Source organism: Lepidochelys kempii, chromosome 3, assembly GCF_965140285.1.
Source record: "Lepidochelys kempii isolate rLepKem1 chromosome 3, rLepKem1.hap1, whole genome shotgun sequence".
NCBI lineage: Eukaryota > Metazoa > Chordata > Testudines > Cheloniidae > Lepidochelys > Lepidochelys kempii.
In genome coordinates this window covers 209,238,505-209,253,757 of record NC_136382.1, presented here as the reverse complement: position 1 = coordinate 209,253,757, position 15,253 = coordinate 209,238,505, and the positions used below count along the sequence as shown (strand labels likewise).

The 15,253-nt window shown below is 52.9% G+C and overlaps 1 protein-coding gene across 2 annotated transcripts; it reads left to right on the top strand.

Annotated features, from left to right (window-relative positions):
- The first annotated feature begins 4,376 nt into the window (after positions 1 to 4,376).
- Positions 4,377 to 14,965, top strand: LOC140909774 (neuronal PAS domain-containing protein 4). 2 transcript variants are annotated; one of them, XM_073339869.2, is made up of 8 exons: positions 4,377 to 5,216; positions 7,839 to 8,005; positions 8,968 to 9,107; positions 10,216 to 10,321; positions 11,275 to 11,521; positions 12,006 to 12,115; positions 12,604 to 12,745; positions 13,418 to 14,965. In XM_073339869.2, the coding sequence occupies exons 1-8, from the start codon at positions 5,101 to 5,103 to the stop codon at positions 14,403 to 14,405; spliced, it is 2,016 nt and encodes a 671-aa protein (XP_073195970.2). In that variant the 5' UTR covers positions 4,377 to 5,100; the 3' UTR covers positions 14,406 to 14,965. The 2 variants fall into 2 exon arrangements, with proteins under 2 accessions (XP_073195970.2, XP_073195971.2); XM_073339870.2 differs by lacking the exon at positions 13,418 to 14,965 and having other exon boundaries at positions 12,604 to 13,114.
- The last annotated feature ends 288 nt before the right edge of the window (positions 14,966 to 15,253 follow it).

Here is a 15,253-nt window from a genome sequence, read left to right as displayed (position 1 = left end):
GGGAAGAGAAGCTGCTCTTTCCTTTCCACCTTCTGTCACTGCACTGAGGTCATCCAGTCCCTTAAGGAAACAACTTCCCAACATGAAGGAGAAAGCAGCCACAAAGAGGAGTGCCTCTTGGACCTGTGAGCAAAAGAAGGAAGCAGTCCCATTAGCTGGGCTGGCGAAAGAGTGGGCAGGTGGAGAAGAGTGAATAGGCTGGTGAGGGAGGAGAAGTCGGACTTCAGCCTGGAGGGCAGTGCAGGAGCGTCCTGGATGAGATTTCCAGCTCTGCAGGGAGGATATGTCCATAAGCCTGGACTGTGCTTGCTGTGTCCTGGGCAAGGACTCCCAGCAGCCCTCATCTGTGAGGGAGCATATGGTGAGCAAAGGGACTGCCGCTGTGACTTTAGCAGCTTGGAGCCAAAGCTGGAGGTGATTGTCAAGGTCATTAACCATTGGGGCAGCTGAGGAAGGCACCTCTACATTCTCCATCACTTGCCGTCTTTAAATGGAGATGTGATGTCTGGTTAAAAGACACACCAGACTCAACCATGCATTAGTGGGCTTGAGGCAGGTGTCACTCTGTGAGGTTTTCTGGCCTGTGTTATGGAGGTGATCAGACTAGATGACTCTGATGATCCCTTCTGGTCCTGCTTCAGAGGGGTAGCCGTGTTTGCCGCTTTTACAGATCCAGACCAAGAGTCCTGTGGCACCTTATAGACCAATAGATGTATTGGAGCATGAGCTTTCGTGGGTGAATACCCACTTTGTCGGTATCTGATGAAGTGGGTATTCACCCACGAAAGCTCATGCTCCAATACGTCTGTTAGTCTATAAGGTTCCCCAGGACTCTTTGCCACTTCTCGTCCTGAAATCTGTAAAGATCCTGCCAGGCCAAGTGTGAGCAAAGCTGGATGCTGGAGCCCAGCTGTTGGTATAAGGAGGACAGGGCTGGAGCCAGGGTGCTCTGCAGGAAGAAATACCATGATCCAGCAGTTCCCACTTATGGAGACACAGCTACCACCCATCTGGGTTCAATGCTGACAGGACTTGGTGGGCAGATTTGGGGTAGGGAGAGGAGCTTTCATTCAGATAGTGGTGATGCCTCACAGTGGAAGGGGAGCAGTATTCCGTACTGAAGTAACTGAATACAAAGCCTGGTGGGATGTCTCTCAGAAGAAGAGTGTAGACGGGTGCATTTGCTATGGGGGAGAGAAGAGGAGGATGGAGCCTGGCATCTCAAAGTATCTTGCCAAGCCAGTGAAATACAATGTGTGGTGGTAACGCTTTGGGTTTGTTTCTAAGGAAGGACCATGGGAGAAGCTAGCCTGGCATCCTCACCAATAGCATAGTGGGTCTCAGTTGCTTTGCCAGAGTCCTTCCTAATAGACTGGCAAGCAGGTGCAGTTCTTTCCATCCTGTTTGCTGCTCATTCTGCCCTGGCACATCTTACTGCCTCTCCTTTCCCTGTTCATTTCATTTCCTCTCCTCTCTCATTTGCCCTCGGGGCAGTTTGCTCCTCCTCCCCGCCAGGTGCACTCTGTGTGACTCAGAGTGGGCATCTGGTGGGGGCTCCATCAGCTCGAGCTGCACATGTTCTTGTATTGGAGCTGGCTGGCTGCAGCCCGGAGTTTCTCCCACTGCTAGATGAACTGGGGCTATCTAGTCTGGGAGTGAGGAAATGGGGCTGGCTTTCTAGCAGATGCTGACGGGGGATGTGATAAGTCACTTAAAGGGTCTAGATGCCAAGGAGAGGGAGAAACTGGTCAGGGGAGTGTTGGGGGAAGGAGGAGTAACTAGGAACAATGGCACAGAAGAGAGGGCATCCTTTAACCTGCACAGTAAGAGACTTGCTGCTAGTGAGCTGTGAAATCAACTGCAGGGAAGGAGGGACCCACCACAGGAGACCCTTAACATTATACTGCCTGGCTGCACAAGGCTCTAGAACCTAGACGGTAGGAGCAATCCTGCTCTGCCCCTGCCACTCCCTTTAACCCCTGCTCCAAGTAGCTTGAGGCGGGCACTAAAGGGTCTGTTCCTAATGGCCAGGGCTAGAATGCCACAGGGCTGGGGTGTTGCTGCAGTTTTGGGCTCCAGAATCTGTGTCTATTTTAAATATAAGTTTCTGGCCTCTATGCTGTGAAGAGAACATCATGAAAGTGACCTGAGTGTAACCACTGCAGCACTGCCTGCCTGAGTCTGCAGAGAGCCTGAGACAGCAGCTCTGAGAGGTGTGAACTGGCACTTGCATCTCACTCGGGGTCCCGGCGGCACAGACACCATCTCTGGGGAATTAGGCATTTCCCCAAGATGTCCCAGAATTCAGCATTTCACCCTGAAAACCCTAGTTCTTGGCTTGAGGCACTGGCCCTTTGCTTCCCATCTTTCCTGCCCTCCTGGGGCCTGCCTGCACCCATTCCCCAGCTTCTCCCTGAGGAAAGTCAACTGGATTCCAGCACATGCTGCTGCGCTGCTCCACGGGGTTGGGGAGCCAGTGCTGGGGTGTGGCTTGGAGCCAGGGCACAGGGTGGCCCAGATGTGATGGCTGCCTGGAGAACAGCACAGCAACTGCAATGCACACAGCTGGGGAGATGAGCCCCTGGAGCTGGCCCCAGGGTACACTCTTCTCTGGGACACATGGCGGGGAAGGAGGCCCAGAGCCAGGTGCCTCAAGAACAGCAGGATAGACAAAGCCTGGGGAGAGGAGCTGGCCTCCAGTGCAGAGAAAACCCCACAAACACATTTCCTCTCCCCCTGGCTGGCATTACAGGAATGGGGATTTCAAGCACAGTAGTTCATGGCAATACGTCTCCCCCTCTTGCAGACCCTGTCTCCCTCACCCACCCATCTTCATTTCATCCTCCCCATCTTGCTCCAGAGGAGGCGAGTCAAGGTAGATCTCTACCTTTCTAAGGCATGGTGGGTGCCATGGCAACAGGCACTTCAAACATACCAGAGCCAGACTAGCCTAAAACCAGCTGTTAGTGCCGGCTTTCGAAGGGGCACATGGCTAAGGCTCAATAAATGGTGGTGTTTCCCAAATGCACCCAGACCTCTTCCGGCTCTGATCTGATCAGCTCTCCCACAGGGCAGGACTGGTTCAGTACATGCATGGGAGACCTAGGGAACATCCAGGGGATGGTGACTAAGACTTTCCTGAAGTCAGTGCTGCAGAAAGCTGCAAGGGTGCTGTCTATCCCATGAAATATAAAGCTGAGGCCCTGAGCATGCCTAGCTAGTAAAGATCCCATGGGACTTTGTAAGTGTTGAGGAGTTAATCTAGGTGTCCTGGCCAGATTTCAACTCAAGTATGTCCCCCTGTAGTTACAACTGAATTTGGGCTCATCCTTCTCTTCATGTCCTAAGCCCTGGTGCGGTGCTGCCGTGTACTGTTAATAACGTCTGGGTGCCACGCTTGAGGTGGTGAGGCGGTTCCAGCCTGTGAATTACATAGAGTGGTGGGATCACAGAGACTGTCAATGGTTCTGGCAATTACTGTCTTCAGCCTGCTCCGATAAGCCCCGTATCATAAGCTCCTGTGCCATTATCTCTGCAGCCAGGGATGTACCGTAGTGTCTCCATCATTGACTTAAGTCTCCCAGTGTGCTGGAATATGGGTCAGTGCCCTTTGTGAGCATCTTGCAAGGGCAGAGCTGGGTGTGGGCATGGGGCAGTGGGAGCTAAAAATCGTATATTTTATCACCTTCATTCTCTGCCACAAACCGGTTTGGAGTGATGCCTTTTAGCCCCTGCTTTCAGCTGGCACTAGCCACTGGGTACCCTGGGGCCTGTGCTGCAGTTGACAGGGTGTAGGAGCCTGATTCCTTTGCCCTGTGCAGTGCCACAGAGCAAAGCTGTCAGGCAGCCAGTGCTCTGGGAACATTTCTGAGCTGTTTTGGCACCTATTTCTCTGGGTGATTGTTGGGGGGCGGGTGCCATTGCTACCAGTGGCAGATCTGTTCTCTACTGGGGAAGTGGTGAGTGACAACCCACAATGGGAGTACGGGCCAGCAGAAAGGCTCCAGACACAGGTGTCAATTCTCCAGCAGGAGATGATGCAGCTGCTGCTGGTTCCCCAATGGGAGAGACACTGGGACAAAGGGGACAGCCTTACACTGCAGACCAGCTTACCCCAAACTGGGAACAGCAAGGGACAGCTGAATTAAACCCCAAGCAGGGGGCTGCAGCTGGCATGCCAGAGTCTGCTCCCACAGCGATCCCCAGGCTTAGTGATCCCCATCTCACACATTTTGCAGATGCCAATGAAGTGTATTGGGCTGAATTGACTGGCTGGGCCCATCTTGGGTCTTATGTATGGTGGGTCCAGATGAGACAGATGACAGGGGAGACTGCCTGCAAAGCCTTCGACACACCAGGACAGCAGCGGGGGGGGGGGGGGGGGAGAGAGAGAGAGAGAGAGAGTGTGTGTGTTGGCAACTGACTGACCTCTCTTTCCAGTGCCCCACCCTTCCCTCTCCTGCTGAGCTGACAGGTTTGTTTTAAAGAGCCAGGCTTCCTTTTATTGCTTCCCCTATCAGATTGCAGCCAGGCTGTGGAGGGTTATTTTTAGAAGTCTGCTTTCTAAAAATAGCCCAGAGCTGTTTAGAATTGCGTCACAAGAGGTAATTTTATCCTGTTTGGCCTGGCTCAGGCCCCCATTCGCCCCAGGAGGGGGAATACAAAAGGAGGACCAGTGTAGGAGGGGGTCAGCGGGTTCAGACTGAGCCAGAGGGGAAGGAGGTAAGAGGCACTTTGCCAGATTTGGACATCCCATTAGTGGGGCTCTGAGACCCAGTTATGTGTGCAGGAGTTTTGCCTCCCCTTATCCCATGGGGTCCTGCCAGAGCCCAGGCCTCTCCCTACACCCAGTGGGGAGCTGGTGTGTCAGTGACCCCCTAAAAGTAGAGCCAGCTCTGGGGCAGCTTCCTGCTGCATGGGGGAATGTCTCCTGCTGTTGGATCCTTCCATGCCATCTGGAGCCAGGCTTCAGGGAAAGAGACCAAAAAGGGCTGCTCCTTCCCCCCAACTGCAACCCAGGCGTTGCTTCTCTCCCCAGTGCTGCTCTCCAGAGGGAGCAGACTGTCCCCAGCCCTGCTCCTCTGATGTGACCATGTCTTCATGCAGGCCAGGACAATGACTATCTTCTGCGACCACTGCAGCAGGCCGCTGAGGAAAGAGATGAGCCACCCCCGAGGGAGGAGTGGGATGGAGTCCAGCGCTTCAAAGCCATTCAGGTTAGAGACCATCCTGCTCCCTCTTCTCTCCTTTGCCTGGATGGACGTGCTGTCCCATTACACACTGTGGGTCTGGATGTTGGCACTCTTTACTGCACTCTCTGATCCTCTAGACTCAAGGGGCATCACCCTTGGCCAGCTTCCTCCTGCCCTGCTCCCTTAGCCCTACATGTGACCCAGGGGGATGTGAGTGAAGGGCTGGAGAGAGCCTGGGGCTATGAAATGAGGCTTGGACTGTATCTGAGCTCAGGCACAGAGAACTAGGGTGTTAACAGTTAGGTGAAGAAGGGCTTGAGGAGAGCAGTGAGGGGGCTGGGGAGGCAAGTAGGAGTTATGGACTGAAGAGAGACTGACTCTCTGTGGGCTAAGTTAAAGGGCATTAGTTGTTGTGCCTGGCCCCAGTGTCCTGCCCCTTTGGAGTCTCGAGGGAAGGTCTCGCTGCTTGAGCTCTTTCCCCAGGTTGTAGATGGATCTTTCTCTCCTCTTTCATACCCATATGGAGAGGGCAGAGCTACCAAACCATTCATGACACAAAGGTCCTGCGGCAGACTATGGCTCTATTTGTGTTCCTAGAACCAAAGCCAACCTCCCTGTATCTAGAGAATTGTGTCCCCATCTCCCCCGCAATCTCCTACTTGCTTCTCCAGAATGTTCTGCCAAGTGTATTGTTCCTCTGTGTCCAGCGTAGCCAGGCAGGCTTGGCCTGGGAGCTCCTCCTCAAGCTGGCTTGCTCTGAGCCACGCTCCTCTTAGGACAGGACTAAACTAGAGGCTTTTGCTGGGGCAGCAGTGGTGGTTAGGGGTGGGATTTTTTGTGGCAACATTTCTACGCTGGGCAAAGCCCTGGTATAAACACAGTGGCATAAAACTCCTTCGACTGGGGGCTTATCTACACTAGCACTTCACAGCACTGCAACTGTCTCGCTCAGGGGTGTGAAAAAACACCCCCCTGAGCGCTGCAAGTTTCAGCGCTGTAAAGTGCCCATGTAGACAGTGCACCAGCGCTGGGAGCTACGCCCCTCGTGGAGGTGGTTTTTTTAGAGTGCTGGGAGAGCTCTCTCCCAGCGCTGTGCTGTGACTACACAAGCCATGTTAAAGCCCTTCCATTGAAGACATGCCCTGGGATAGCTCACTTTACTCGGAAAACCAGACTAAGCTATGTGACAAAAGCCCTTTGCCACTAGAAGCTCGGACAGTTTGTCGGGAATAGCAATACCAGCAAACTTTTCCCAGTATCGATTAGTTTTAGCCCTTCTCTCCAAGGGCAGGGATTGGTGTGGGGATCTGAATCAGGAGGGGAACTGGCTTGTATTGAGCACCCCTCAATTTATTTTGGGGCCAGGTAATCACGGGGCATCCCAGTGAATGGAGGGGTCAATGGTTCATAACACCGTTCCAGGCTCAGACTGTTCAAATGCTTTTGTAAAGCAATTGCTTTATCTGCTGGGGCAGAGCTACAGACATGAGATGAAATGCACGGCAAGGCACAGCTGAAACATAGAATATCAGGTTGGAAGGGACCTCAGGAGGTCATCTCGTCCAACCCCCTGCTCAAAGCAGGACCAATCCCCAATTTTTGCCCCAGATCCCAAAATGGCCCCCCTCAAGGATTAAACTCACATCCCTGGGTTTAGCAGGCCAATGCTCAAACCACTGAGCTACCCCTCCCCCCATGACTTCATCGCCTGCCACAGGCTGGCCCATGAGTGAGGTGGTGATATGGCTGGAGCCCACCGCTCAGCAGGGAGATGAACCCAGGCCCAGGGACATGCACCATGCCCGCACTGCAGGCAGCACTGTGGCCCCAGAAAGCAGGGAACTTGCAGGAAGGCCCCACTGAGTGGCTGCTGCCTTTCCTGCTTCAGACCCCCTGCCTCTAAACTCTCCTTTCCTCGGGCTGGTGATTCAAGCCGTACCACAGCCTGGTATCACGAATCTCCCTGCTCCTGTTCCCATCTGGAGCCTTCATGTGGTTCTAGGGCTGCATGTGGCTGGGATGCCACCTCGTGGCCATTTGCTGCAGTGCTCACCTTGGGGGAAGGCAGTGGGGCTAAAGGGGATGTGCTCTGGGCAGGTTCGTAGTATCTGCCTGTAGTCCACACTTAGTAAAGGAATCATCTCGTCATTTGCTTTGCATTAAATGCAAAAATCAGAGTTAGTGCATCCTAAATTCTGAAAAAAGAAAAGGAGTACTAGTGGCACCTTAGAGACTCAATTCTGAGTTGGTAGAAGCCTGGATCCAGAGGGGACCTTTGGTTGCCACAGCAGTGATCCCTTGCACAACTTGATGCTTTGTCCTGAGCAACTGCTTATGGTTGTCATGGGAACCATGGCTTAGAATTCCCTGACTTGTGTGCATATCAGATACTCAGAATGGGGCATTGTGTGTTATATCAGGCGATGGGAATGTCCAAGTCCAACCTGATGCAGATTTTCCCATCACCTGGTAGCTTTTCAATGGAAGTCAGAGAGTGGAAACTGCTGCAATTTTCCTCTTCAGCTGGGGTAACATCTGCGTTGGGAAACAAATGAATTATACCCTTTTCCCTTCCCCAGGGCACCTCCCCTGGAGCAGGGACTCCCACCTTTCTCACAATTTCTAACAGACTCTGCTTCTCTGCAGGTCGACAAAGGGTGCTTCTAAGGCTCGTCGGGATCAGATCAATGCTGAGCTACAGACCCTGCGCTCCCTGCTGCCCATCTCAGCACAGGAGAAGGAGCGGCTGTCGTACCTCCACACCATGGCTTTGGTCTGTCTCCAAATCCGTGGGACACAGCTCTTTCCTCCAGGTAAATATCCAGCCCTGCAGCTATCCTATTCACAGCCAGGCAGAAGTAGTCCCTGCTGTTGAGTTTCTGCACTCCCAGTTGGTTGCAGAGCTGATCTCTAGCTCCCAGAGACTCCCACTTCATTAGGTCTCATACCTGCTTCAGGTAGGCAAAGCCATACTGTGCATAACAGCTGCTCCCCATACCACACTCTGGACATGGAGATTGCTCCCACAAACCATGGCACACCCCTTGTCAAACTGCTTTCTGGTTCCCATCTCTTCTTTTCCAAGGGCTACATTTGCAGAGTCATCACATTGCAGAGCAAGCAAGATGACTGTGCCTCTTGCTCTGGCATGACTACACCAGGAATAGCATGTTCAGTTCTGAGCCCCTCATTGCCAGAAAGGTTCCCTCAGTTTGAGGGTGGCTTTCTTCAGACAAGTGCAACAAAAGCCACGGTGTAACAGCCACAGGTGTTTAAAGGCTGGACATCTCAAGGAGGGTGGGCTTTAAGGGGGGCAACCAGGGTCCATGGAATACAATGTCAAGAAAGGCTTCTGCAGCCTGATGGGTCTGGCCACCCGGAGCAGCCTCCTATGGAAAGTGGGGAACCCTGGCACTCAGGACATTCACACCATCAGAGGTGCTTCCATCACCGTTACTTGTTACCTGTCCCTCCCTGTTTGCATTACACCCACTCTGCCTGTCTTCAGGGCACAGACTGCGTCTAACTCTGTGTGCACATGCAGCACCCAGCGCTACAAGGCCCTGCTGCTGACTGGGGACTCTGGGCACTACCATAATAGACATAACGACACTAGTCTGGCAAAAGGCCTGGAAGCCGCAAAGCATGTGAAAGGAACTGAGTTCCCTTGGCGACCCAACAGGTGGCACCTCTCTCTTGGCGAGTTGGTGTTCTTGCCCCTCCCCCTCAGAAGGAGCTGCTGTGGAAGCTCTATGCTGCTCTTTTGGTTTTGCAGGCTCAGCTGAACGTGCTCCTGCCACAATGCCAGATCTGGAGCTGCTGTCCTCGTTGCCGGGGTTCATCATTGCTCTCTCTGCAGATGGCAAACTGGCCTACATCTCTGAGAATGTGGCCCATCTCCTGGGCTTCTCTGTGGTAAGCTCACGTTGTTGCAGGTATAAGGCACCAGCCCACTCTGTTCCCACTCCCCAGTGGCAGGTTAGCAAGTCCTCTGCACAGCTACAGACTGCGGGGGTGGCTGCTCCCATCACAAGGCTGTTACTGTTCATGTGCAGCGCCACACCACATACCAGGACACACCAACTGGCTTGGCTTTTGTTCAGGGCTGGTTTAGGATAATGAGAACCTGGGCCAGTGGTGATCAACGCTAACTGGCTAACAGCACAATTACCCTGATAGTGACAATCCACAACATGGTTACAGGTGCTAGGCACCCACTGCTCCACCTGGAATCTCTCCATCTGGGCTCTGTTGCCTGCCCCATCCCCATCATCCTTGCTGGCTGTTAATGGCTGAAGCCAAGGACTCTGGCAGCAGCTGTTTTTGCTTATGAGCTGCATGCGTTGAGGTGGCAGCTCCATCTGCTGCATAGGTGTGGTGACTGCTCCTCTGCTTCAGCTTAGCTGCTGTCTGGTTTTCTTTATACATCCAGCTGATCTATTTGCGTTAGTCTCTGGGGGTTCCCTGGTTTTAGTAGTGGGAGAGTGAGGGTGAGGTAAGGAATGAATGAGTGAGAGGCTGTGCTTATGAACTCAGCAGTCATTCACTGCTCTCATTCACAAAGGGAATGTCAGACCCATCCCTTCTCCCTGTTCTGTTTCTCAACATCAGCTGTAGTTGTCTCCTACCTGTGTTGGTTGGCAGAACCTGTTTTTATTTATTTATTTTTTTTAACGGAAACTTGCTTCGTAGCATATGCTCTAGGGACATTGTTAATGAGACATTGTCTGCTGCTGAAAGTCTGGCCCATGCTCTGATCCTCTTTCACATGAAGTCTTGAAATAGCTTCCCGCTGAGATCTCTGCTCCTCTGTCCACTTCTTACAGGGCACTCAAAACCACTGTGCCCATGGTCTAGTGGCCCAAGGACAGGACTGGGGGACAGGAGCTCTAGAGTTCTAATCTTGGCTGTGACTATGGTATTAGATATGTGATACATAAATAAGTACCCCAGTGGCACCAGGCCCAGTGTGAGCCAGTCTGTGTCTGTACTAATAAAGTCTCTTTTTGCCCTTTCCTACCAGGTGGAGCTGCTAGCCCAAGGAGACTCAATCTTCGACCTACTAGATGGCTCAGCACACGAGGCTGTGCAGGAGAAGCTCCACTCCGCTCAGGAGCAGCCAGGCACTGGTACGCGCACTCAGGACTCAAATCAGGATATACATGGCATGGGGGACAGCTGGGTTATTCATGGGGCTCGAGGCAGGAGTGTACATAACGCTGTGTGGTGGGGGATTAGTCCGTGCACCAGCCTGTGCTCTGGTGACTTATGTGAAAACCCCCTTCCGAAGGACAGTCTTTAAACAGATAAATCAATCCAAATAATTGCCACCCAGGCCTGGAGATGCTGGAGTGAAGGTCGCAGGCCCGAGTACATTTTATCTGCCAAGAATACTGGGGTAGGTCCACTCTTGAACCAGAATTCACGTGTCTTACTGTGTCCATGCTGAATCATTTTTAAAATCCTTGCACATCCACTGTGTACCCACATCAAGGCTGCTCTAAACCATTTCAGCTGCACTGCCTTCTGGCTACTTATCCCACAATACAGCTCCCGCTAGCAGTTCCTTGTGGGTGATTTCAAAGGTCTTGTTTGGGTACTTCATGGTTTCCTTGGAGAATTATGGAAGGAGAGATCAATCTCCCATAAGTCACTGGGAAATGACCAAGAGACTCCTATAAGATCCCTGGGGTCAGTGCCATTTCTAAACTGCTTTCACATGCAGGTGAGGCAGAATGCTTAGTTTACAATCCTGCCTAGGGAGGGAGAGGACAGGAAGCATGTCTTACCCAGGGTTCATCCCATATGAGTACTGACTGAGGCAGTACATCTAGACTGCACATTACTGAGATATGTGGTACGATTACTCCCGATTCAGTTTCTTGCTGCCAGGAGTAACTTCTCCAGGGATGGGTAGGGCTTCCCCTCCAAGCTCCCCCACTACAAAGTCAGTGTGGTATATTGGGTAGTTTCCTCACCAGAGGTAGACCCGGATCAAGCAGTTTGTCCCATCGATCTAGCAGCTGTTCACTTCCTAGGAGAAGATGTTGACAATTTACACAATGACTTTTTGTTGCTGCAGAAATTGTGTTTGTCAGTGAAATGCGCACATCCAGGTCCTTCCGAGTGAGATATGGAGGGAATCGGGCTGTGGCTGTGAGGGGCCGATTCCTCGCTCTGGATGGGATGACCTCCTCCTCCAGCTTAACATTCCTTGGCTTTTGCACTCCCATCATGCAACTGTCTGACTACGGGGATGACATTTCTTATGATGCCCCGTTCCAGAGCCAGCACACACTGGATATGAAGGTCACTGATGTCACAGAGAGGTGAGGAATGGCTGCTCTTAGCATGGTCTTGACTGAATCCCTGGGAGAGCAAGAAAGTTCAGATTACAATTGCACTCCAGAGCACTGTTGCCAGCCACAATCCATGCTCCGGAGTGCTGGAGCCAGGTCTCACTCACTGGGATGCTCACTGCCAGCCCACCAAACAGATATGCAAGCATTGCAAGTATAGACACCCCACATCCCTGCATGCCTCTTCCCCTAACCCAGTACCACTGGGGAGAGGGTCTGTTGCCACTTGCTCCTTCCTGCCCCCACCAGCAACAAGGAAAGGACCAGATTATCCCTCTGTGTACCCCAAAACACTGGGAGTGGGCAAGTTTTCCCCACCTCTTTCCCTTTATCCTCACATCAGAGAGCCTGTCCTTTCCCCTAGCCAACACCCTCTACCTGTCCCTTCCCCATATGAGAAGCATCTCCAAGAAATCTGTTGTCTCAGATGCTGCTCCTTTCTGTTCTTCCTCAGTGTCATTTATCATCTTGGCTATCGGAGGGAGGAGCTGATTGGTCAGTCTTGGTACAGCCTCTTACATCCTGCAGATGTTGCATCAGCAGCTGCCCAACATGAGAGCCTGAGTAAGTGCCAAGCCTCTATGTATCGGGGGGAATGAGAGAGATTCTTTAGCAGGTTCTGAAAAGCAGCAGAGTTCACCCTGTTTTATGTTGCAACTAACATTGACCTAATCTTCCGAGCCCCTCCCATGGAGCGCTCTCCTTGAGCCTGTCAGCAAGGCCACTGCTCTCTGCCATCAAATCCCTCTTCAAAATCCACTTCTGTGATTCTTACCAGAAATGAGCGAAGGAAGGAGCAGCCATTGGGTTCTGGGCCAGCAGCTTGCTCTGCTCTCACATAATGAGTGCATTTGACTCATATGCTGTTAGGGCTCTTTCTTTGGGCCAAACCAAGCTCCTTCTCAAGTACTCAGAAGCCCTGCTTGGCTCTGTCCACTACATTCCCGCGCTTGGGGATGACATTGGGGCCTGTGACCCTGCCAGGGGAACAGGACATGGTGCTGTGTACTGCCATCGTGGGAACCCTGATCACTCTGTGTTTGTGATTTCAGTGTGTGACACTGGGAGGTGCAATCAGCGCTTAGTGGTTCGCCTGCTCTGCAAAGACCTGAGCTGGGCATGGGTGCAAATCATAGCATCAAAGGAGTATGAGAGAGGAAAAGAGATAATCACCTGCACCAACTTCAGCCTCAGGTACAACCCCTTGTCCTTCCTGGGATATTCCCTAAGGAGATACCACCTGCTCCTGACTTGTTTAAGGCTCAGTGTGCTGGGCACTTAACAGAACATAGAGCAGAACCAAACCCTGCCCTATAGAGCTGGTAGATTGAGCATGATGAGTGCAGTGGAAATCAGATTAATGTTACTGTCAGACAGAAGATGCTCACCAGATACCTCAAAGATTAAATTCATGGTGAGTGTGGGATAATGGAGAAGGGCAGAGATCTGGAGGGCAGACTGGAGTTATAGATGGAGGGAAGAGCATGAGAGTGTGACAGAAACAACTAGATTAAGCATGGTGACTGCTACAGGCCAAAATCAGTATCAGTAACGTTGTATTAGTGTCATGGTCCTGATAGTGGTGGCTGCCAGCTGGAGGGGTTTCTGAGGGCAGGGGCCATTAGACTGCCCTGGAAGCTCCTCCTTTCTGGGTAAGCTGCTGGAAGGCTGATGCTGGGCCTCCAGAACCCTACAGGGATAGACTGCATCCTCAGGGACTGGTACTTCACCAAGAGGTGGGCAGTTGTTAGGACTCCTGACCCACATGGTCCTAAGACCTTGTTGACCCCCTTCAGGCTGCAGGTGAATAGGGAGGTCTCTTTCAATGCTTACTTCAGTCCCTGACACATTTTTTGTTTTCTGCAGTGAGGAAGAAGCTCAGTATCTCCAGGGCCAGAATCCATGGCATGGAGCCATCTCTGCAGCTGCCCTGAGTCCAAGGCACTATGCCAGAGAAAAAGAGCACAAGACACTGCCAAGAACGCTAAATCCCTTTCCACAGGAGGCAGTAATGCCTAACCATGGAGTACCCAACTATAGTCCCTGCCAGTTCCCTAATGCCCATCAGGAGGAGATGCTGCCAGCTTCCCTACAACCTTCCTTCACCACCTGCTTCCCTGCTCCCACTGTAGGGGCTGGGTTACCCTCCCAGGAGACTAGGTGCTCTATCCTACCCGATGGGCAGAGGAATCTGTCCTGCCCCTTCAGTGTTTACAAGTCACCCTACAGCCAGCCCTTCTCCAATCCTTGTGTGCTCTGTTCCCCAGAAGTTCCCCTTTCTCCTGGCAGCAGCCCTTCTATTCATGCTTGTCCGGTCCCTGTAGGAGGGCAGTCCCCAGGCATGTCCCCTGCAGCGTTCCAGTCCTCTGAGACAGAGAGATGGGCAATCAGTGTGTTGGCTGAGCAGATCCACTCCCTGGCTGAAAGCCTATCTCAATACACAAAGCAAGTGCAACCAGAGACTCCTAATGTCCCACTGTGGTCTGAGCGACCCATTGCTGACAGCCAACTGGGGTCAGGACAGGGCTGGGGCAACTCTGGAACAGTGGCTTGCCTAGCAGAACCCTGTTTAGATGAAGACATCATTACCAGTATTTTAAACAATCTGCTGGAAAATGGGGGTCCAAACTCACCCACCACTGCACTGGGGTCATCACCCACTATCTTGCCTTCAGACTCTGACTCACAGGGTGGCCCTCCTTTCCAGATACCCATGTCTCCAACAGTCACCTGTCCAGATCAGTGCCTCTTCCTACAGCCTTTGACCACCTCTGCGTCATTTGACTCCTGTGCACCAGTGTCCCTATGGGATGGAGATCTCAATGAGACTCCATGGTGCACTGCAGCAAAATAAGGAGGCCCTGGGCTGCGTTTCAATGCCAGAGGTGGAAACCCGTCTCCGCACCCTCTTCTGCTCTCCAGTTGTGTTGCAGACTTGGCTTCTTCTGCACCTTCTCTCAGAAGTAGCACTGGAGGTGGAGGAGAGAAGACAGTGTTATCTGTCTTTCCCATTTCACTGTGATGTAGTTTCTTCCCTTCATTCTGTGGAGGGGGATAAGTGGAAGAAAAGCTATGACTTAACGAGGAAAAAAAACCTCCGTTCTCTGAACCAAACATGGCCCTTGTCTCTACCGCCTGGAGAACAGCCAATGGATGGGTGTAGCATCACGTTCACCGGCCCTGTTCTCACACACAGTGGGGCAGGACCTCAGGGAACCAGACTGGACTCGTGGCAGATGAGGGCCGTACATTCCCGCCAGAGGCTCCTCAGCGCCAGCTCCACCATGAGGCCTTCAGCAGTCGCAGGAGCCACCTCCATTGGTCGCCATGGCAGGGAAGCGATGGACCCTCTCGTCCCTGGGGTTGTGCATCATCCTGCCAATGGCGAGCGCTCCCTGAAGGCGTCAGCCATTGTCCGCAGCCGGGGGGGGGGGGGGGGAGGAGGGGACGTGGAAGGAGACCTCCACAGCTGGCTGCCTCCTGGCGCACGGGGGGGGCTGGCCCTGGCCCTGGCCCTGGCCCAGCTCAGAGCCCCGCCCGTCACTGCCGTGGTGCTGCGGGGTCTGTACGTGGAGCCCAGCGCTGTGAATAAAGCCCGAGATCCCGGCCTGAGTGTGGCTGTGTGTGCGCGGGGGGGGGAGGGGAGGGGAGGGCGGGAAAGGACGTGCCTGAGGGGGCCGCCACGGTGGGGGGGGGGGGGGG